The sequence below is a fragment of the Stenella coeruleoalba genome, assembly GCF_951394435.1.
Source record: "Stenella coeruleoalba genome assembly, chromosome: 2".
NCBI classification, from domain to species: domain Eukaryota; kingdom Metazoa; phylum Chordata; class Mammalia; order Artiodactyla; family Delphinidae; genus Stenella; species Stenella coeruleoalba.
This window is the reverse complement of record NC_137147.1, coordinates 177,414,827-177,439,662: the sequence shown is the minus strand read 5'-3', so window position 1 is coordinate 177,439,662 and position 24,836 is coordinate 177,414,827. Positions and strand designations below refer to the sequence as shown.

General features: G+C 38.1%; 1 protein-coding gene across 1 annotated transcript in view; it reads left to right on the top strand.

The window, feature by feature from the left end:
* CUBN (cubilin) overlaps positions 1-24,836 on the top strand; it is a 263,561-nt gene that overhangs the window by 45,714 nt on the left and 193,011 nt on the right. The window contains exons 20-27 of the mRNA XM_079913331.1: positions 2,910-3,075; positions 3,426-3,642; positions 6,409-6,539; positions 15,936-16,128; positions 17,605-17,765; positions 18,192-18,373; positions 19,124-19,280; positions 22,173-22,360. Coding sequence (XP_079769457.1) covers positions 2,910-3,075; positions 3,426-3,642; positions 6,409-6,539; positions 15,936-16,128; positions 17,605-17,765; positions 18,192-18,373; positions 19,124-19,280; positions 22,173-22,360 — 1,395 coding nt within the window. The remainder of the gene's footprint in view (positions 1-2,909; positions 3,076-3,425; positions 3,643-6,408; positions 6,540-15,935; positions 16,129-17,604; positions 17,766-18,191; positions 18,374-19,123; positions 19,281-22,172; positions 22,361-24,836) is intronic.

The following is a 24,836-nucleotide window of genomic DNA, read 5'->3' as shown; positions in this document are numbered from 1 at the left end:
CCTTTTCATGATAAAAACACTCAACAAACCAAGAATAGAAGGGAACTTCCTTAATCTGATAAAGGGCATCTGTAAAAAAAACCCACAGCTAACATCATATTTAGTGATGAAACACTAAATGCTTTGCCTCTATGGTCAGTAAAAAGACAAAGATGTCTGTTCTCACCACTTGTATTCAACATTATACTAGAGCGGAGCGGTGGGGGGGCCTCGGGGTCTCCCCGCCCTTCCTGGACTCGGCTCTGGGCTGACAGTGCCCCACAGCCACGTTAGGGGTTCCCTCTCGGCCCTTTAGGGAGAGCCGCCGGTGCCCCCAGCTGCCTCACCTGGACACGAAGGCTGACCTTCTTGTCTTGACCACGAAACCAGGAATAACCAGGTGACATGAGTTAGTCCCTCCTTTCAGAGGAGTAACCTGCCGTTGCTAGAAACTGCAGGACGGTTCCTACGCTGATGTGGACCCAACCCCAGGAGACACTAAGTGAAAGAAAGCCAAGAGTGGAAAAACGTGTGAGGATGTGCATTGTTGGCAGGTTTGGGGTGTTTTTTTTAAAAGACCCACGAGGGTAGAGATGTCCACGAGCTCGCACAGGCAGAGTCCCTCCCGAAGGGCCAAAACGGGCAGTGAGGAAGCCAGCAGAGATGGGAGGACGGGGACAGGGGCGGGGGAAACAAGTTTGGGGATATTTGAGTGTGTGATCTAAACACACAAAGTCCTTTTATGAGGTTATCACATCATAAAGCGAGAAGGCAACGTTAAAAAAAGAAAAGTGGGCCTTTTCAGCTGGAACCATGATAGTTAATAGACTCATGAGATTGAATTTGTGAGGATAAAATGTTAAAGGTCAGTACTGGAGTATCAATATCTGCTGCAAAGGTTTCGAATCGATGAGACGACCTGAGTCTTGGAAGCGAGATTGTTTTTGTTTTTGAGGGGAGGAGGGGGAGCCCGGCAAATAGAAGGAGCTCAAGCCCCTTTTGTTGAATGAATAAATAAATGCCTTTCTGCTACAAGAAAAAACAAACAAACAAACAAAAACCTAGAAATTCTAGTTAGGACAATTAAGCAAGGAAAGGAAACAAAATGCATCCAGAATGAAAAGGAAGGAATACAATTATCTCAATTCACAGATAACATGATGTATATAAAAAATCATAAGGAATCTATACACAGACACACACACACTTAAACTATTAGAACTAATAAACAAATTTAGCAGGTTGTGGGATATAAGATCAAAATATGAAAGTCACTTCTTTTTTATATACTAGCAATGAACAATTTGAAAATGAAATCAAGGAAACAATTCCAATTACAATAGCAAAAAAGAATAAATATTGAGGAATATAGCTTTAAAAAGACATGTAAAATTTGTAGTCTGAAAACTACAAGATGTCATTGAAGGAAATTGAAGATCTAAATAAATAGAAAGACATCTCATGTTAATGGATTAGAAGACATAATAATGTTAAGATGGCAGTACTCCTTAAATTTATCTAAAGATTTAATTCAATCTCTACCAAAATCCCAGCGGGCACTTTTGCAGAAATTCACAAGCTGATTGTAAACTTCGATGGGAAATGCAAGGGAACCAGAATAACCAGAAGCATTGTTGAAAAAGAACAACATTGGTGGAGTCACACTTATGATTTTAAAACTTAGAACAAAACTATAATAATCAAGACAGTGTGTTATTCAGGTGAGGATACAAATATGGAGCAATGGAACAGAATAGAAAATCCAGAAATAAATTCATACCTTTATGACCAATTGATTTTTGAAAAGGGTGCCAAGACGATTCAATGGGAAAAAGTAGTTTTTTGAAGTGGTGCTGAATGTGCACACACAAAATCACGGAACTGGACTCCTTCCTTACACTATACACAAAAATTACCTCAGAATGGACCGTAGACCTAAATTTCGTAGCTAAAACTATGAAACTCCTGAAGAAAACATAGGAGTAAATATCTGTGACCTTGGGTTAGGCAAAGCCTTCTTAGATCTGACACAAAAAAATGCAACAAAAGAAAAATTGGACTTCATCGAAATTAAAAACAAATAATCTAATTTTTTAAATGGGCAAAGAATATGAATATATATTTCTTTAAAGAAGATATACAAATAGTCAGTAAACACATGAAAAAGATGCTCAACATCACTAATCATCAGGGAAATACAAATCGAACCACAATGAGATACTGCTTCACACCCGCTAGGATACTATCATCAAGAAGTCAGATAATAACAAGTGTTGAAATTGGAGCCCTTTTACACTTACACACTGCTGGTGAGCATTTAAATGGTACAGCTGCTTTGGAAAACAATTGATAGTTCCTCAAAAAGTTAAACGCAGAGGTATCATTTGATCCAGCAATTCCACTTCTAGGTATACACCGAAGGGAAACGAAAATACACATCCACACAAAAATTTGTACATGAATGACTTCAGTCTTTATTCATAGTAGCCAAAATGTGAAAACAACCTAAACGTCCATCAATTGATGTGTATTAATAAAATGTGATATATCCATACAGTGGACTATTATATGGCATTAAAAGGAAATGAGGTAATGACACATGATACAAAATGGAAGAACTTTGAAAACATTATGCTCAGTGAAAGTAGCTAGTTACAAAAGGCCACATAGTGTATGATTTCATTTATTTGAAATGTCCAGAAGAGGCAATCTTATGGAAATAGAAAGTAAACTAGTGGCATCCTGGGGCTGGGGTTTGAGGGGGATGGAGAGCGGCTGCTAAGGGGGATAGAGTTTCTTTCCGGGAGACTAAAATATTCTAAAATTGATTTTTACTATACTAATAAACATTTTAGAAAAAATTATTTTTGAAGCAGTTTTCCAAAATAAATATCTAACAAAATAAATTTGAACATATCTTTTTTACTTAGATTGGTAGCAGTTCCATTTTGGGTTCTCCTGAAAATAAAAAGTATTGTGGCACAGACATACCTTCGTTCATAACATCCGTGTACAATTTTCTTCATGTCATATTCGTGAAAAGTTCTTCTGCTGAAAATTATGGTTTCATGGCTAAATTTAGTACTGCGGCTTTGGGTAAGAGATTGATTCCCCTACTTTGCCTCTTGGGCTTGTATCAGAATAAGTGAACAATGGAAATAAATTATTATAGAAATTTAATCTACACTACAGATGTGTAGTCACCTACACTGTAAAAATTTTACAGTACATGCAAAGGCAAAGAATATATATATATTTCCTAATCAGCACATGTCAGTAATTAACTGATGTCTATTAATAAGAGAAAAACTAGGTTATCTTCAGTGACATAGAAGGAACCTTTTTCTTTTTGACCTTTTAAGGGATTATGATCAGATTATTTTATTTGAAATTATTTATTTGTTGGTTACTTTTTCTGATAATTATTATTATTTTTATTTCAACAGCATGTGGAAAAGTTCTTACAGAGTCAACAGGAAGCATTCAAAGTCCTGGCCATCCAAATATCTACCCCCATGGTGTCAACTGTACCTGGCACGTAATAGTCCAACCTGGTCACCTGATTCATCTGAGATTCAGGGAATTTCATCTGGAGTTTCATTACAATTGCACAAAGGACTATCTAGAAGTTTATGACACTGGTTCTCAGACATCTCTTGGGAGGTGAGATGATTTTGTTTTTCGATTTTTAACACAAAAACTTCCTGCTTTCTTGCACTCCTGCTTCAGTGATGGATTTAAAGTCCATCATGTTGTGTTATAAAAACCAGGTGAGGTCAACACACTTCTCAGTGACCATTTCTACATCGCTACTCACTACTCTGTAGCCTTGGCCATTAGTAATTACCTTTCGGCATGTGGATATACCCACGAAGCCATCACCAAAATCAAGATAATGCACATATCCTTTACCCTCACACCTTCTTCCTGCCCATTACGATTCCTCACTTTGTTCCTCATCCCCAGCCCCAGGAAACCATGAAAATGCTTTCTATCACTGTAGCTTAGTTTGCATATTCTGGAATTATATAAAAGTGGCATCATTCTGTATGTGCTCATTTTTCATCTGAGTTTTCTCAGTCAGGCTAATATTTTGTTGAGCTCCTTTGACCTGAGGCTTTACAGTTTTATGAAATATGAAACATTTTGGACCATTAGTTCTTGAAACGCTTTTTCTGTCTCCCCTCCCCTTGGGACTCTGATTACATGTATCTTAGGCCATTTGATGTTGTCCCAGAACTCATTGATATTCTCTTCATTTGATTTTGTGTCTTTGTTCTCTGTGCATTTCATTTTGGAAAGTTTCTATTACTCTGTATTCAAGTGCACTAATCTTCTTTCCTACAGTGTCTATCTGCTATTAATCCTACCAAATGCATCTTTTCGTCTCAGACATGGTAGTTTTCACTTCTGGAAATTCATCTGGGGCCATCTTTTATATTTTCCACATCTCTACTTTACACATTAATTTTTTGCCTCTAGCTTCTTAAATTGGTGGGATACAGTTATAACTATTTTTATGTCTTTGTCTGCTAATTCAGTCCTCCGTGTCATTTCTTGCTACGTTTAGATTGATCAGTTTTTCTTCTCATTATGGGTCATACTTTCCTCCTTCTTTTCATGCTTGGTAATATTTGATAGGATGACACACATTTTCAATTTTGTGTTTGTGCACTGGACACTACTGTATTCTTGGGCTTTGTTTTGGGATGCAGTTAAGTTACTTTGAAACAGTTTGATCATTTCCAGTTTTGCTTTTAAACTCACTTGTCTCCTGTCTCTGAAGAGTCATTGTCCTTCACTGCTTGATAGCCAGTGTCTTGAGAGCCATTGTTCTATCTATTTTTGTCCAGATTTTCAGTTGTTTCAGATACAAGATTATGTAAATCCAGCCCCTGTTATTACCTCTTTGTTGGAAATAGATATCTCCTGATTCCTTTTTCCCCTTCTTTTTGTATTTCATTTTCTTTTTCCTCATCCATTTGTTGTTGTTGTTGTTGTTTTGTTTGTTTGTTTTTGCGGTATGTGGGTCTCTCACTGCTGTGGCCTCTCCCACTGTGGAGCACAGGCTCTGGACGCGCAGGCTCAGCGGCCATGGCTCACGGGCCCAGCCGCTCCGCGGCATGTGGAATGTTCCCGGACCAGGGCACGAACCCGTGTCCCATGCATCAGCAGGCAGACTCTCAACCAGCGCGCCACCAGGAAAGCCCTCCTCATCCATTTTTTAAACATTTTTCTTTATCCATTATTTCCTTAAACTTATTTTTTCCCCCAGTTTTATTCTCCCTCTTCATTTTTTGATCTTTCTTGTCTTAATCTTTAAGTTTTTAAAATTCCTTCTTTTTTTCTATTTCTTTTTTATACTTGACTTGTAATCACTGAAAAATACATAATTTTTGCTGAATGACGTAAACTACAATGATCTAGTCTGAATTTGGCAGACATGGGCATATAGAGAGACATTTAGAATATTAATTAATTCATCTACCTTTGTTTTGATCAAGATATTGTCATTTTTAACACTGAAATGGTATTATACACCTTTTCTTTTCCTTTTTCTTTTACAGAAATTAACTCATCTATTTCCCATATTTAATACTTTGTCTTATTTTGGTTTCTATTTTTTTCCCCCTGTCATTCCATTAAGGTACTTTTACCAAGTGTTCTCTGAATTGAGATTTCTATTTCCTAGCCACTCCTTCTTATAAATGTTTCTCTAGATGAAAGCTCACGACATAATGTCTTTTAGCTTTACTACAAGAGTTTTTCTGAGTAAAAATGTTTTCTTCAACAAAAACTTGACATGGTTTAGTAAACAAACTCTTACCTCTGCATAGGCCAGCTGGGTAAAGACAATAGATTCCACCTGTCTAAGGCTTACTATTCCAGGCACTGTTCTAAGTTCTTTATATACAGTGTATTAACTCATACAGTTCTCAAAACAACTCTATGAAGTAGGTGGTGTCATCACCCCCATTTTACAGATGGGAAAACTGAGGCATAGATGTTGAGTCCTCTGCCCAAAGTCATAACGCCTCTAAGAGATAGACCTGGCTCTAGAGTCTGTGCTCTCTGAGTTTATAATACATGGTTTTCCTTTGTTGCATAAGTGTGTTGATTACATTTCTATGAATAAGTTCAGTAATGTGCGGTATGGTGACTCCTATAGCTCGTAATTTCTAATTTCATTGAACTTCTGTTACAAGTCACACAGCTAAGCACATACATAAAACCATCTAAAGGAAGTAATCATGAATTGGATGATCTTTAGCAACTTTGTAAATGGTTTGTGCTTGAAATGTACTTGTTTTTTAAGGTTAATAGGGGATATTATTGTTGTTATTTTTTTTTATATGTCCTAATTTGGGGTACATCATTTCAAGCATACTGAAAGTTTTTCAACCTGTGTTCTTTCTTGGTTTCAAATAGATATTGTGGAAAATCCATCCCACCCTCTCTTACCAGTAGTGACAACTCATTAATGCTTACATTTGTGGCTGACTCTGACCTTGCTTATGAAGGCTTTTTAGTAAACTATGAAGCAATTGATGCATCAGCAGGTAATAAAATAGCATTGTATGCTTGGTTTCTCTTACTGCATTAAAGGGTAGTACTGTGAGAATACTTCAGGCCAAAATCTGTGACATAATGAAAGATGCGTTTAGAATAAAGTGTAGTGACTTAAGTGCCTTCCATATTAAATATAGAGTAATGAAAAGGTAAGAGTGTTTTATCAATGTTAACTTTTCTAATTTTGGTAATTGTACTCTGATTTTGTAAGAGAATGTTTATGTTCTTAGGAATAATAAAGCGATGGGAGCAAAATATACGTATGTAGTAAATCTGAGTCAAAGGAATTTGGGAGCTTTTTCTTACAACTTTTCTGTGAGTTTAAAATTCTGTCAAAATTAAGTGTTACAAAAGAGACCAAACGCTTATTTTAAGAAATTAGAGAAGGGGAGGGTGGGACGAATTGGGAGATTAGGTTTGACATAAATACACTACCGCGTGTAAAATAGATAGCTGGTGGGAACCTGCTGTAGCGCACAGGGAGCTCAGCTCGTGCTCTGTGATGACCTAGATGGGGGAAAGGAGGGGAGGGAGGTCCAGGAGGGAGGGGGTATAGGTATACATATAGCTGATTCACTTCATTGTACAGCAGAAACTAACACAACATTGTAAAGCAATTTTAGTTTACTCCAATAAAAAAAAAAAAAGAAAGAACTTAGAAAAAGGACAACAGATTAAGAAACTACTACATGTAATTCTATGGCAGAAAATGAAAGATTTTTTGTCAAAACGTGCATTTCTAAATTTGACTTAATGAAATTGAATCTTTTCAGCTTCTTTCCTTTTAGTGTATTTTTCCTATTACTTAATTCTCATCATTACTCTGCTCTTTGCAAATGCAGTGTGAGAAACAAACACCCTTTGCCAGCAGGGTCTTTGAGCTCATGTATAAACCAGAGGTGCTCCCAGCCCCAGAACCTATGGGATTTAGGAGGGTGCCATGTTTTCTTAGGCTCCTGTTCCCACCTGGGATGTGTACCTTTTTAGGGAGTCTGGGTTTTCCTTTTGCATAATATTTAGAAAGATAGTTCATGGACCAAAATACTATGCAGTGTAGACATACAGGGGGTGGGGGGGTGTGACTGAGCTTCCCAAGCATTTCACACCTTTGATTGTCCCAGAAACATGTAATTCTCAGAAGCTTAAGAAAGTACTGAGAGCGTTTCCCTGTACCAGATGTGCTCCCTCTGACACCGTCCTGCATCCAGAACTCCCCAGCCTCTCATCTTTTAAAGCCCGCACTCCCTTAAAAAAAAAAAAAAAGGTAAATTAATCTTCCCCTTGGAGTTTCCACCAATTTCTCACTTATTTCCTCTCAGAGCAGCTGGCCACTATTGTTCATTTCAGGCTGTTCTCTGTAATAGTTCAAGTTCTGTTTTGGAAGCGTGGCTTTAGATTTCTCCAGGATCCTGAGTGTGAGAAAATCATACACCTTTCTCTCCTGTGGGCTCCACTCTCGAGATAGTTCATCATCCAGCTCCAGCACCTGGGAAATTGGATCCCCAGCAGTTACAGTTGGTTATGTTATGTGATTGACATGTTTACTGGACTTCGTTCAGATTTTTCACATCCAATGACCAATACCGGCTTCTCAAGAAATTCTAGTTGCACACAATTTTCCATACTTTTGTGGTTTTATATGCCTCATATTTTTGGCCCAAACCACAGCTGAATATTAGATTAGGATTTGGAGCAAGTCACTTGAACTGTCTGGGCCATAGTTTTCTCATCTGTAAAATTAAGGGATTGGATCTGATGATCTTTGGGGTGTCTTCTGCCTTTAATCAACTATGAACACAAGTTTAATTTGCTGCATGAATAAACTAGCTGTAACTCAGATAACAAACGATACAGGTGGGACCTCCTAAAATATTATGGAAATCTTTGTAACAATATGCAGTATCTCTGCAATGACTCACACAGCCTCGCTAAAACCACGCTGTTTTGTAAAGCAGTATCTAGTGCAATAGGAGTAATCTGGCAGGGAGGATGATAAATTTTAATTCAGAAAGATAAGATACAGGTAAAATAAAAGTAAGTTCTGAGAAAGGAAAGAAGCAAGCGGGACAGAAAAGAAAACTGACAAAGAAAAGACAGGTGATGAGAGAGAAGGGCATCCTGAGGTGGCAAACCCTAAAGGCTCTGCAATCCGCCTCCCCGTGAGGTCATCGCTACTCTGGCCGTGTTTGGTCCAGACAGGGCTGAAATCACAGACAAGGAAGCGTTTGCTTTCCACCCCTTGGCTGAGCCTGGCTGGTCTCTGTGCGCCTGCCCTTTGCTGGATGATTTCATCAGCCTGACTACCACGGTCAGATATTCTAAACAGCAATCTAATCACTGGATCCGGGAGGCCGTACGGCACCCTCATCTTATCATTTAGGAGCCCGTCTCAGTTTCCCATAGAGAAGGACACGAGGGATGGGCTCTCATGAACTCCTGAGGGCGCCCCTGAAGGACTGCTCGGGGGAGGACGGCTCAGGAGACTGATGTGCAGGTCGGGCTGGTCACAGCCAGGCGGGCAGCCCGAGTCTTGAGTTCGCTGCCCACCTGGAAAGAGGGGGGTGGTGGGATGCTTTCTGTTCAGCTGTCATCTTATTTTTGACATTTTCTGCAGTGTTAGGGAAAAGTGTCAACGGACACTCAGTCACTGGCCCTCACCCTATCTTACTGCTTTAGCAAAAGTTATCTTTAGGCACTAATGACAGTCCTGGGTTGTTGGCTTTTAGTCCATTGGCACCACAGGTGTGAGTTTCTCTGCTGTTTCCTGCCTTCATCTGGTAAAGGTTAAATTTCCTGACTTGAATCCAGTTACTTTTCCATCTGTAGTTGTCCCATGGGGCTGTGATGTCAGCCCCTAAATATGTGTGTGGGAGGAAAGAGATTGACTTCTGCTCCTTGCTTGACTCCCTCCCCCATCAGCGTTTCTGCTTTCATCCAGATGTGCCTGGGGCAATAGAGACAAAGACCTAACTAGAAAATGCTGGCGGCTAGAACCCCTTAAGAATTTCTTAGTAACTGATTTATGAACCCGGGGTTTAAATGTTTGCTCATTTAACGTACAAAATATTTGAATTTGGAGACAATATACTTGATTAGTTAGCTTTAATTTAAACTGTAATTTTATTTTCTATCAACATCTACTGCATATATGTCAGTATACTCCTACCAAGAGGGGACTTTAAAAGGATAAGAAAGAATAGAGAAACGTACCTGACACACTTTCCACTTTAATATTAGAAGAAAACCTGTATAACCTCTAGTCTAGTGTTTTTCAAACGTTGAAGCATTCATGACTCCTCAGTGGGTCATGATATTATCTTATCAGATTGCTACCTACATTTGCGAAAAGTATGGAATAGAATAGAAAAGAATAGACTAGAAAATATCAGAACTTATCATGAAGGGTTTGGTATTACTCCATGAAACCTCTTTGCATTATCTGTGTATGTGCATGATTGATGTAAATGTATTTTTATGGTGTGCCAGAAAACTCAAAACACTAATCTAGTCTCATTACCTTATCTAGTCCAATTACCTTATTTTTCAAATGAGGAAAATTGAAGTCCAGAATTGAATTTATCCTCCCAAGAATACACAGCTAAGTTGGTTCAGAAGCCACACACAAGCAGTCCAGTTCAAACATGGAATTCATTTGTTTTACCAAATCTAGACTAGTTCTTAGAAAAGCTCTCGATGCCCTGCACATGGGGGTGGCTGGTAACATTCCATTCAGAGCTACAGTAGAACGGCAGTGGGCTTTTCCTATTTTTTGCTAGGGGAAGAGCTTTACAATTGTTTAGGGAAATGTCCAGGAAGTATCAGAAGCACATCAACATTAGGTTAAAAGTCGGCCCTGGGCTTCCCTGGTGGCGCAGTGGTTGAGAGTCCGCCTGCCGATGCAGGGAACTAGGGTTCATGCCCCGGTCTGGGAAGATCCCACATGCCGCGGAGCGGCTGGGCCCGTGAGCCATGGCCGCTGAGCCTGCGTGGGCTTTCGCGTCCTTCTCATTCCCCGCTCAGAGTTCCCACCTAGCCGGCAGTGGGTGTTTAGTGCTGTTTTTCATCCATCACCCTGGATCTGAGCCCAGAAGAGGCATCTAAGAGTGAGAAGTCAAGAAATTATTACCAGAAGGGAAAACGAGGGTTTCTTTAGAAGAAATGCATAGAGAGAGTCTGTTTCTATTTTAAAACTTCAATCCGGCAGAGCAGTGTTCTCAAACTCTAGTGTTCATTGGGTGCTCAAGGTGGGGTTACAGATTCAGGTATCAGAACCCCACCCAGGTATTCTGATTCACGTAGGGCTAGGGTAGGTTTTCACCAAGCAATTCAAGTGGTTCTAAGGAAACTTTGCATTTCATCAGAGACGCTGAAAGTCAAGTCCTAGCATATAAATTGCTGTAGAATTACAACTGAGGTGTAATGGTGGATTGGGCTGTAACTGCTCATGGGGGAAAGTACTTTCTATTATTCGGTGAAAGAAAGGCTGAAGGTGAAGTCAGAGCCTCGGTTCTAGTCCCAGCCTCGCTGCTAACTTGGAAAGCTTTGGGCAAGTCACAAGCCTCTCCGATTCTTTCTGTCCAACTTGAATTCTGTATTTTCTGCTCTGAGATATTCAGATATTTTTAAGGATTTTTAAGTACGTCTATTGATCTCTTAAAGATTTACTTTCTCATTGGTCAGTAGTTTCTCATGTTTTTGTAGATACGGGTTTCCCAGCACTTCCCAGCTCAGTAGATTTATCTTATTTAATTTATCACATTTCTCAGTTCTTAGAATAAAAATGCTAAACAGAACATTGTGATATTCTTAGTTTTCTACTCACCTTCATTTCTAAATTGACATTTCATGCTTAGAGAAACCAGGGATTCATAAAGACCACAGGATTTGGAAAGGAAGCACTTGGGGTTGAATTTTATCTTTGTCGTGTCTGAACTAAGTGATTTTCAGAGCTTAACCTCCAGGAGTCTCATATCCTTCACCTGTACCTTCATCTGTAAGAAGTGGAGGTTATAATGCCTGGCTGTTTCACATAGTTGGGGAAGATAAAATGAGACATTTTCTGTGAAAATTATGTAATAGGTGTAAACCGCCATGATTGTGACAGATTTAAAGTAGAATTACTGCTATCCAAGTACAGTTTTACAATAGCTGCTCTAGTGATTTAGCTTATATTCATGTTCATTAAAATTGGTCATCGATATGGGAAAAGAAAAAGCCATGACCGTGACCACCTAGCAGAAAATTGTAGGCAAATGTTAAATTTGGGTTAGGGAGGCTTCTTCTTTCCTCGTGGAGAAATTGAACCTGTAATTTTATATTCTCTCAAGTCTTCACTTTGAAGGTTGTTAAACCAAATACGCCAATAAAAGCAGATGGCGGTTCCGGGGTTCATTAGAAAATCTGAGGTCATAGGTATTCACGTAAACACAAGAAGTGATTTCAGAAAGCACCACCTATAGGTGGATCCCTAGTGTGATTGGCTAATCACAAAAGTTACCTCACAAGCCAAAGCAGGGAGGTGGTGGAGCAGCTACCCATCATCTAGGGTCTCCCTAGGAGACACATTCTTCTATCTACAGGGTCAGTTTATCCTACTCCCGTCACCCAGATCACGTGGGGCGATACCATCATTGCTTTTTGAGTTGGAGGATTATCTGTGTTTTGAATTTTCCCTTGGGTAATGAGCTGAACGCTATGTTACTAACACTTATTTAAAGGTGCTTAGTAGAGGCAGACACACCTTGTGATTTTTAGAAAAATACGGTTTTGTGATTTTGTAGTGGTCCGCAGCAGATGTTTGTGTACTTCCTCTTTTCTTTCTTTTTTCTTTTGAAGTTGGTCAGAAAGAAAGATGTGAGAGGCCTACTAATAGCTGTCTTTGATCTTCGGAGATGTGTTTTTCCACTGCTAGTTCAGTTGAATTTAGTGGATGGAAGAAATCTACTTTTCTTCTTCGTCTCTTTGTAAATGTTGTTAGACCATAATAAAGGGCAAACTGCCATTGGATGTGAGTTTTCCTTTGGCTACATAAGATATAAACAAAAGGCATTTTTCATGTTTGTATCTTGTGTCGATGTAAGAAGCATCATGGCAACACGTGAATATCCTTTTATGGGAACATATTCAACTTTAGTTATTTGTGGTTTATTACAAAGCATAAGAGGAAGCCAAAGTCTAGCGTATTCTCAGTATACTGCCTCAGCATAAGCCTACTGATACTTCCCAGTATCAATATTATTCTATAAACAGCAGTTTATACTGTCAAGGGAAGAACACGTGAACATTGTACAGATTTCAGAGTTAGATAAGAGGACTTACTAACCTTTCAAGAAACAAGTACATTAAGTTTAGAGAACCATTGTTTTTCTCTCTGTAATACAAATTAGATATGTGAAGCTCATAAAACTACAGTCAAATTTTCACATTAAATATTCTATCATTTAATATTTGTAGCAGGTGTACCTGCTCCAGCCTAGCAGGAGCTACCCTCCTCTGGCATGACTTTCGAAGTCTCACCCCATGCTTGCCCAGTCCAGGCTCTGGCAGGAGTTCACAGGGAACTTTCCGCAGATGCCTGGTTCCCCTCTCTGTAAGTGTCTTCCTCACTGGAGCAGCGCCAGTGCCTTTGGAAGCCCTATGCTCTGATCCCTGCTTCCTCAGCTCAACAGGACTGTCATTCACTACTTTGGCTTCAGCTGTGGTCAGAAAATTCTTGGCCCAGATAAAAAGCCAAGGAAATCAAGACTCCTACCTCATGAATTTTCTTTCTGTCAAGGATTGCAGTCTTGGACTGCCTGTGGTCCAGTGCCTCCTATATTTTGTCCAGTTTTATAGCTGTTATGGAGAGGGGCTAGTCTAGTATTAGTTACTTGCCATGGCTGGAAACAGATTCCTATAACTTAAATTTAGTAAACATTATAAAATATTAAAGAATCACAATATACCCAGGAGAGAGGACAGGGGAAAATGAGGTGAGAAAAGTGGAAGGAGTAGGGATGGCGTAGAGACAAGGGTAGGAAGTTAGATACTGTCCCCCACTTCTTAGTTTTCAGCACATCAAGTAATATAATTTTAACAAATATTTATTAGATGTGATCTGGGCCGGGTACTGTGGTGACAATTAATAAAGGTTAACAAGGTCCCATTCATATCTCAGTGAATGAGAGGAAAGGCTTAGTAGAGGAAATATACTCACATAAACACAATCACAATAAAATATATATTGGGGGTTCAGATTGCAATTTGCATAAAGTTTTATTGAGCACAAGGCCATTAATTCTGTTTGATCAGGAAACGTTTCACAGAGGAAGTGATATTTGAATTTGACTTTGAATGATGGGTAAGAGTTTATTTGTTATAGGTGTGTTGGGGAAGGAGGGCAGGTTGTACGATACAGCGTGTTAAACAAAGTGAACAGCGTGAAGATCATTTGAATACCTCAGGGACCGTTTTTTACCTTTGTGCCAACAATGGAAAAGAAGCGTGATGTGTAAATCAGAATTCCAGTAGGGATTCACACCCACCTACCCGTTACAAGTACTACAATAATCACTTGCATATGGACAAGGTACAGGGAAGTTACTCAGCATTACCTCTCAAAATTTTTCATTAAAATTTCCTTTACTTGGGAACCTGATTATACAGGCCATTCTCCTGCAGACTCATTCCAAGTTGCATTGAAAATACTCAGTGCAATTGTATCTCCCCTCTGGGGGTAGAGTGGGAAAGCAAGGAACAGTATCATTTTAAGAACAAGTGAAACAGGCAGAGAATTCGCTCTCGATATTTGATTTATTGGCTAAAGCTATTTGACTGCAGGGGTGGTCAATTAGTCTCTAAGTTCGTCAGCTCAGGGAGACTGGGTCACAGCCTTCACTTACTGTCCATTTGATCCATAAATTTTTATCTTAGTAATACTCATTAGTGGATCTGAAATACTTAATATACCATCTCTTCACACACATTCCTGCCCCTCTCCTGCTCTCCCCTGCTTTTTCTCTGCCTTTTCCCTTCCTTGTTTTCTCCCTTCCTTCCTCTCTCCCTCCCTTCCTTCTTTTCTTCCTTGACCCTTGAAGAAATATCTTGGCAGACTGTAGAAAAGTATAGAAGTATATACAACATTCATCCCTCAAGTTAAATATCACTGTCAACTCCTTCAATAAATTAAGCCTTGATTACTTGCTGTTTAAAATCGAGTAAACCAAATGCATGGTGAATGCCAGTTCTCTGAAGGCCGTACATAGGTAGGAGAACCTGTAGTATTTCCTGTGCATCTCTGCGCTCTCAACGCCAGTGGTTCCTCTTTTCTTTTCTGAGTATGATTATACAGCTGCAACTGGGGGAAATAGCACACCTGAACATCCTCATTTTCTTTTTTTTATTCATCATAAAGTATAATAGTTTATTCTCCTCCAAAACCTGTCAGTCAAAGACCTGTGTCTACTCCTGGATCCTAGATTTATGTTATTACCGGATCCAATTGAAGATACATTAAGAATGCATTGAAACCAGACTTTCTTTGGAAAATATCTCAGATTTGGAGGCATTTGGAGTGGGTTGGTTAGTGACTAGAGAGTCTGAAGGACTGAATAGGTCAACTGTTAAAGTAGAACAGTTAGTCGTCATCTAGGACATAAACGTACCCAGGTACTATCTAAACGTTTCATATGAACGATCTAATTTGTTCCTCACCTTTATGCTCTGCTTTTCTTACACTTTTCTGTTCTATTTCGAAGCATAATGGTGGTCACTACCATTCACTGAGCACGTAGCATGTCCAAGTCCTTTAATTGCATTATATCTCTGACGCTTGGGTGTGCACTCAAAGATAGTTACAACTCCATCTTAGAGATGAGGGTCAGAGAGGTGAAGCAACTCGCCTAAGGTTGTACAGTTGGTCATTGTTTGAGCTGGGCGTTGATTCAAGGTCACTCTGATCCCTGGGTCTCATCTCCTGTTTATCACCCTGTGGCTGAGTACCAGCTTTGTCATTTCTCATAAATTCATGCTTCGACAAAAACCATTTTGAAAGAAGGGTGCAAAATTATTGCTAGGCCTCCCCCTGTGATTTCTGCAGTTGAGCCTAATTTTTAATGTTTATGATAATTTGCATGGATTAAAAAAATTATAGCACTTCCAAGAACCAAAAAGTCGCGATTATATGTAACAAATTCCACTACACAGCTTAGGTTTACTATTAGTAATTGTTTCTGCCTTTGAGACCAAAAACTTTGTTCTGAAAGGAAATCATTCTTTGAACATCCCCGAATGGCCTATTGAAAATCAAGTATTTTGGCAAAAATTAATGAAGTGTATATTACTGAATGTCTGGTAAATGTAGTATAATATTTTTTATTTCCTCTCATGTGATCTGTTTCTTTTCACAGCATGCCTGGAAGACTATACAGGTGAATCTGGGACTTTCACTTCTCCAAACTTCCCCAGTAATTATCCCAACAACTTAGAATGCATTTATAGGATCACGGTGAAGACCAGCCAACAGATTGCATTGCACTTCACAAACTTCTCCTTGGAGGAGGCCATCGGGGGAACTTGTGTAGCAGATTATGTGGAAATCAGGTGAGCACCTTTATTTCGTCATAATTTGTTCGTTATTTATTTTCATTCATAATCTTTCTTGGAAAGGTTAAGGAAAAAATACAGAAATTTTCTGTAAAGCTCCCTTTTGTGCTCTTTCTTGCAAGATAGAAAGTTTGTCATTCTATCCTGCTGAACTGAATGAATAAGCATTTTCAGAACTCTAATGGAAAACTGATGAACTCATAAAAGTGCTAACAGAAGATCAAGATTAAAGAAAATGAATTACATGGGACTGAGTGAACCGATGAGGACGATTATAATTTTTGTGACTTTCTGTTTGAATAAAAATAAATAAATAAAGAATAAAGTTTGTCATTTGGAACCTGGTTTAACAGTAGGAAAAGAGAAAATTACATAAGATTCAGTGGTTATTTAGAAGTGATTATTTTATTGGGAATATTTAAAAATAAACTCTGAATTTTATTTGGGCAGAGTAAACAGATATACTACTGGTCTGAAATTAGACACTTGCAATTCAGGTACTGAATACCTACTTTATGTAAAATCAATTTAAGTTTTAGGCTGTTTACTGTCCATTTAGTTTAATTTGTCATAAAAGCGATGGTAAGATAAAGTTTTCACAAAGTTTTTTTGTGTTCAGATAATAAATTCTAGGCTTGTAAATTTCAGTGCAAGGCTTTATTCTTTAGTGCTTTGAAAGAATGGGTTTTAAAAAGTTATATTTGCAGTAAAGGTGAGTTAAGTTATACATTAATATCTCCCCAAATCATTACATTGAGTTAAATTAGACTAATCAATTTGGTGTGCATCTGTGTTAAATTTTTTATTTGGCATTTCAAAAGCCTAGAATCTTATACTATTTTACAGTAAATTTTGTTCTATGATGTAAAGTAAGGTACTAAAACAATAAAGCATTATCATACCATGTAATGCTAAAACAACATAATTTTCAGCAATCATTGGACTTTAATGTTGAGTGAATATTTTTTTTCTAGGCTTGAAAAAGCTATAGATTATAAACTAGATTTAAGACCCTAAAAGTTCTTGGGGAAAGAATTATTTTCAAAATTTTGCTTAACTATGTCAAATATATTAAATTTTGAAAATTTTCAAATGAGAAGAAAAAAATTTAAGTTTTCTCTATAAAATTAAGCAAAATTCGTTTCTACTGTTAATAATTATGGTTTCTTTATCCTTTGTTCTCTGACCCATTTGCCAGATGCTTTATTTGAGAGGGAGAAGATTAAACACTTTTTCTCTATTTGCAACTGGTTGTATAAAATGTCATGCCAACCATACATGATGGTTATTCTATGTTATTATTCATATATTATTTAATGAAGTGAAAACTTGAAATTGTTTTTAGAATATTTGAGAGAGAGGTTGACTGACAAACTGATCTGTTTTTGATCTCAAAGTTCAATTAACGTTAAATGTTTATATCGTAATATTATCAATACCCTAACAAATGATCACATCTGTATTTTGTCACAGGAATGGAGGCTATGAAACTTCACCACCCCTGGGGCAATACTGTGGCTCAAATCCACCTCCAAGAATCATCTCCCACAGTAACAAACTATGGTTAAAATTTAAGAGTGACTTCTTGGGCTCAGGGCCTGGATTCTCAGCTTACTGGGATGGATCCTTAACAGGTAAGTGGCCAAGACTTGTCTTTTATTGGAGAGTCCAGTCTAACTGGCATCTTGATTGTTGGATTGCTGTGCTCTTATCTGTTTTTTTTCCAGCTGTATTTTGTCAGTATTATTTATAATAAACTTCAACATTGTGAATATTTCTGAATTAACAGTAGCTGTTTTGTTTTTATTTTTGAAGGACAAAGTAAGGGAAAATGTTCTAGTTCCCTGGTATAGTTCATCAAGCTGTTCATCTTGGTTAGGAAAAGGAAAGTACATTGACGTGAATTAGGGTTACAGGCTAGCTACTCTCTGGTGGTGCAGTTTTGTTTTGCAACTTGGTTTAGAGGGGAGTGACCGTAGCACCAGTTTGATATAGATATAGAAGGTGCAGTTTTACCAGAAAGAAAAGGATGTGTGTCATCCCATGTCTCTCTCCCGTAGGTTGTGGAGGCAATCTCACCACTCCCACCGGCATGTTCACATCTCCCAACTACCCGATGCCCTACCACCACGGCTCCCAGTGCCACTGGTGGTTGAAATCCAGCCACGGCAGTCCGTTTGAACTGGAATTTGAAGACTTCCATTTGGAGTACCATCCAAACTGCACTTCAGATTATCTGGCCGTATGTATAAAGTTTCACTTGTAGCCTCCACTGCTTCCACTTTGCCCAACACACCTTAATGCATCATTTTTTATTTTTGAGATTCGGGAAAGGGGAACATTTAAACAAAAGATCCATATTAAAAACTGAAACAGAATAAAAAATTAAAAGAAAATTTGATGAGAATAGCCTTTTAAGTACAGCATGTATTAATGAATGTCTTGGTACACTAAGTACTTAAAATATATTGAATATGCACTGTTAAGATATGGTTAAAATCTCCTGAAAGGGGTTGTGAGATTTATCATAATTATTTATCTACATAATTTCTATATATACACGGAAAACTAACAATCTAGAGGATGTATTAGAGGGTGAATTAGAGAAGATAATTGAAGTCATCGAAACAGAACTTTTTACAGTATCAGCAAGTCACCCTCGTCCATTGAAAAACCATCTAAATAAAAAATGTATTAAAGTGCAATAAATTATAAACTATGAACTAAAAAAGCAAGGAAGGCTACTGATAATAGCTATGGTCTCCAAAACATGTAATAATCCTTCATTTTCAATCTTTACATTTCAACCTGGGTTCTGAGTTCATGGCTCAAGTTTATAGACATTTAAATATAATTTTAAAAGATATTTTGATTCAGGACTTTTCTTTTGTCATATCGTTTTGTATTTCTTCCCCACTTCTTAAGAAATACAGTGTCCTTTAGATAGTGTTTATAGCCATAATCATCTGACATTTAAAACATTTTCTTAAAGGTATATGATGGGCCAAGTACCAGCTCTCATCTGCTAACCCAGCTTTGTGGGAATGAGGAACCGCCTGTCATCCGTTCTAGTGGAGACAGCGTGTCTTTAAAACTGAGGACAGATGAAGGTCAGCAAGGACGTGGCTTCCTGCTTAAATACCACCAGAGTAAGTGTGTGTGCCGGTTGCTTGGTGCCTATAGTGGGTCTTCAATCTCTGGATGAATGAAGCAAATTGAAATAAGTGTAACCCATTGGTTTGAGCAACTGAAAGAAATCTTACCTCCTTATGAAAAAAATTTAACTCTATCTGAGGGAGAAACGCTTACGCCTTGAATTTAATGTCATGCAACTAAAGCACGTGGTAAGCTACAGAAACTTGGAAGCGGAATATGCTCAGACAGTTGCAATTCAGCTAAAGATCAGTGTAACAGGTTAGCAGCTAATGGGTTTTCATTTGGATTAAACATTACAAACTTCTAATTAGACATTATTCCATTGTACCGAAGTGTATCGAACACGATTGCTTTTGGCTTCTATCTCAAAAGGTACTTAAACTTTATTAAGGGAGACTATGCTTATGAATCATATGTGAAGTAGGCACATTCTTTGCTGTGGAAAAATCTGGTCATTGTAGAGATGCCGTTTTAAAATCTGCTTTCCCTTGAGGCAAGATGGTGGAACTAAAGGAGTATTGAACAAAGAGTCAAGGGTCCCGGGTGTTTGTCCTGACCCCCAAGTTCCTCGGAAGTTCACTTGTTTTCTCTGGGGTTACATGACTTTCTCATAAAAAAAAGATTACATTAGTTGATCAGGAAATCTCCCTTCTAGCACTAGAATTAAATACTTCCTAAATTTAGTTTCAAAATGAAAATTCAAGAAAATAAGTTTTCCTTTAATTTATGTTATTTAATAAACAATTTATTTGTGTTTTAAAAAGTAGTTCGTTGCCCCACCAAAGCTAAGTTTGTCAATAATTTTGGCACAATTACCTAAAAATGGAATGAAAATTACAAGATCATAATCTGAACACACAGATTATACCCTTTGGATTAGTTGAAAGAGTATTAATATTTAACCTTGAAATGTGTGAATTTGAAGGCTCACATTCACTTACTTCTGAGAGTTAGGCTACATTCTAGGTAGTTTTGAATATTGAGTTTTAATGATACACGGCTTTGTTCTTCAGAAATTCATTGTTAGTGTATGAAAATCTCTCCCCAGTTTTATCAAGGGATGTATCTGTTTGGTTGAGCATAAAATCATTCTCTAATATTATTATTGCTGTGATCATTTGTTTCTCGATTATAGTCACATTGATTATTAAAGGTCCCTTCCTTTTCTTTGTATTCCTGTGATATTTTGTTTTTCTCTAATAATGTCAGAACACTGAAGGAGTAACGTAGTGCACATGGATATAGGTCCTTAACGGTAGAATCGGAGCTAACCGGTGAGATTTTCTGTGCAATCTGCCATTTGAAATTGGAGGTTTGCAGATAGTATGATGCCTGAGAACTGGGAGACAGCCCATAGGGTTTAATGGAATATATTTTCCCCTGCCCTGTTGTGTAGTCATTGAGGCCCATGGTACCTACCTGCCTAATAGATGTAACTTCTCGCAGGCACCCAAAACAACAAAATTCTTCTTTAGAAATCCTTGGTGGGCAAAAATGTGACCTAAATATTTTTAAGAAGAAAGAGTTTTATTCCCTTGTTCCAGCAAAGGAAGATTTTGAAGACCCACAAATGTAGGCTTGTCCATACCAAAGCTTACAAATGGTGTCCCAGCCACCAGTGGAGAAGCAGTGTAGTAGAAATGCATCTATGAACCACATTTTTCAGAGACAACGTTTTTGATGTAGTATTTATTTTCCCATTCTCTTTTATTGCACATCATACAATATGAAAAAGACTCGAGAAGAGGCCTGCACAGGCCTTATTCAAGCCATTAAGTCTGGCGGAATTTGGCGCTGACTCCCAGGACTACCCCGTACCTAGAAGTCCCTAGCATGGTTTTGTTGAAAATTCAGCTGACGGAAATGCCGCCACTGGCTTGAAGACTTTATTCAGAATTTAATGTTTTTATTTCTTCTTCAAATCCTTTACATTGCTTCTGTTCCTTTGATACTTCCTGATGACTAACTGGAGGAATAACAGAGTCTTTATTATGAATTTCATGCTGACTTTTGAATGTTCAACAAAGCCATGTTGTTATTCATTTTTAGCCCTCACACAGGACTTTGTGTTTTTAAACTGTCGAATTTAAAGGCCAAGATTTCTGTCCCTTCCAAATGCTAAAGTTAGAAAAACAGAAGCATGGAATGTTTAATACACTTTTCTAAACAAGCAAATTAGACTGATGTCTGAGTCGTGCTAAGCTATTCTGCTCTGCACCAATTCACAGGAATTTGATGCCTGTTTTAACGCAGGCAATTTTCATGACACTTTAAGGTTTATGAATTCACTTAAGTATTAGTTCACATTTGTTCTAAATGGCAACCGTTTCCCTACAAAGATGCTGTACCAACTGCATGTATATATATGCATGTATGTGTGTGTGTGTCTGTATACTCACACACATAGAGGTTTCTTTTTTTTATAAATTTATTTTTTTTTATTTTCATTTTTGGCTGCATTGAGTCTCTGTTGCTGTGCGCGGGCTTTCTCTAGTTGCGGTGAGCGGGGGCTACTCTTCATTGTGGTGCACGGGCTTCTCATTGCAGTGGCTTCTCTCATTGCAGAGCACGGGCCCTAGGAGTGCGGGCTCGGTAGTTGTGGCACGTCGGCTCAGTAGTTGTGGCTCGCAGGCTCTAGAGCGCAGGCTCAGTAGTTGTGGCGCACGGGCTTAGTTGCTCCGTAGCATGTGGGATCTTCCCGGGCTAGGGTTCGAACCTGTGTCCCCTGCGTTGGCAGGTGGATTCTTAACCACTGCACCACCAGGGAAGCCCCATAGGTTTCTTTTTAACCTAGCTGTTTTCCTAAAGGAAAATCTCACACACATCTTGGAGCAATTATGATATATATGACGGTGGTTCTTAACAATCATTATTATTTTTTCCAGCGTGTGAGAACGTGGTGATTGTGAATCAGACATATGGCATCTTAGAGAGTATACATTATCCAAATCCCTATTCTGTCAATCAGCGTTGCAACTGGACCATCCGAGCAACAACTGGAAACACTGTGAATTATACGTTTTTAGCCTTTGAATTGGAACATCACACAAACTGCTCCACCGACTACTTAGAGGTATGTGTTCTGAAGCTAAATAAATCACTGCATTTTCAGCTCAAGTTAGCAAGCCAAGATAAAAGTCATGCTTTGTAGAACCGAATCTCTCACTCTGCCCTACATGTCTATAGTATGCCAACTACCCATGGTATTTGAACAGGTATATTTCATGTCTCTTTCACTGTATCATCTTGATAGTAAGGATATTTAATCTACTAAATTATATTCACAAATAACTAGGTTTTTAGGTTTCAGTATAACTTCTGGACTGAGTAATCTCATATTACTTAAATAATGCAGAAGTAGAAGGATAGCTTCTGGTTTTTGTTGGTTGTTTTTATGTTCTCTGTAAACAAGAAATCAGAAAGTATTTAAGTATCATGGCTTTATTTAACACTTAATTTACCTGATACTGGGAATCATGATTTTGATTCTTGTTTTTCATTTTTAAACTTAAGTTCATTTCAGTTAATTTTTCTTTTTGTAAAATGGAAGTTTCTATGTGTTACAATAAAGACCACCAATAACATTTATGGAACTTTCCATATACCATGCTATGTGATAAAAGTTGCTTGAGAATTAGGTAACCCAAAATATGAGGTAATCTGCTACTTTTATGATAAAATATTTTATTTACCAAAGCTTTTTTGCTAATTTGCATATGGAACTTTGTAGAGATATAGATTGAACAGGTAGGCAGCTACTTACTTTACTTTACAAATTTAGTTATACATTCATATATAAAATTATATATTTTATAAACTATTAGTTTAGAATATTATTTTCCACTTTCACACTTCATGAAACAATTTTACTCAGGCTATTTACATATATTTTGCCATCTAGTTTTCATCATTAATAAAATCACTGTTTGAGTCCTCTAACACGTCATCTTTTATCTCCGTCTACATTGCTAATATATAATACTTCTGAATCTACGTATGATGTTTTCACTAGAAATCTTTTCTGAAGAGACCAGTACCCACTCTGATAACGTTAGGACATTTCCCCTCATCCCATCTATTCAAACACAATTGTTTAGTGTCTTTCTCTTTAAGATGGTCGGTGATTTTTGGAAGTCTTGCTTGCAAAGGCTTCCAACGGTCAGCACATGTAACTTTGAGGACATATTCCCAGGGAAAAAACCATTATCTTTGTAAAAGTTCCTTAACCCTCTTTTTTACCAATTCTTTAAAACAAACTAGCGTTGATCGAGGTCATTTGAGTTTAACATATTTTTTTCAAATTGTACTTTTGTTCAAAACAAAGAAGAGAAAGCTTCCCATACTTTGAGAGACTTTGTGAGGTGCCGAATACATGGATTCCCTTGTTTTTGAAGGATACTTTCTTTGGGTAAAAAAAAAATCTTGCTTTATATTTAGAAAAGCTCAGTATCATAGAAACAGTAAGCATAGCGTTTACCCATCAGAAAGTTATATTTACTAGTATTCAAAGAACATATGAGACAACGTAAAACAAACATAAAACAAGCATGAAACTGACAGTGGTTTTAAAGTCTCCCTTCCTTGATCTAGTGCTCAGGTGGTCTTCACAAGCATAACAATGGCATGATTGTCTCATTCCTTTACCTGGAGTGATCACCTTTTTCTTTTCTTCACATGGTGAGACACTGTTCATTCTTTAGGGAAAAAAAGGCACAGGTTGCTTTCAAAGCCACGTGTTCATACCACAAACCCGGCAGTCTGTCATATCATGTTTGTACTTCTGTGACTGTGTCCACATGCCCTACTGGACCATGAGCTTTCTGAAGGTGTGAGCTGTCTCTGATTAACTTTGTAACCCAGGCACTGATTACAGAGTTGGGATCTTACAGGGGTTCAGTAAGTTCAGGTTGAACTGAATATCGCAGTCATATTTTAGCATCAGCTTAAGGAGAGCTATTAATTAATGAGAAAGAACTGAATTCCAAACTGGCCTTTTTGTATAATCTCTACACAGTCACTGCAGTTCAGCCACTTCAAGCACAACCCAAAATACAGTTCGTGGGCGTGAAGAGTGTTGCACATTTAACAATCTGCTGGGTGCCTTACTTGATAAAGCACACTGGAGAGAGCAGGGAGGGGAGGAAGCTTTTGAACTGGGTTTTAAAGGAGGCTTTGGCAGAAAGCGTGGGGAGGAACTGAGCTGAAACCTTTCCAGGGACCGGACTCCAGTTCTTTGGACTTACTTGAGGGTGGAATGGTAACAAAAAGGCCCATCAGATAATCTTTGGAAGTGCTCGAAAACTGTCAAATGAAAAATACTTGTTCCAACAATGGCCGAGCCACTAATCAGAGGGCGTCCACAGATGATGTGTATCTTATGCAACATTGATGGTGAAAGCAGCAAAAACACAGAATGAGAACCAGAAGTTCAGCAAAGCCTTCCAAAGAATCGCACTGTTGCCAGAGAGAGGAGAGGTTTTCCATTTCTGTAAGCCAAGGGGCAAGACCAGAGCAATCGCTACAATGGCTGGTTTATGATGGAGATTTTA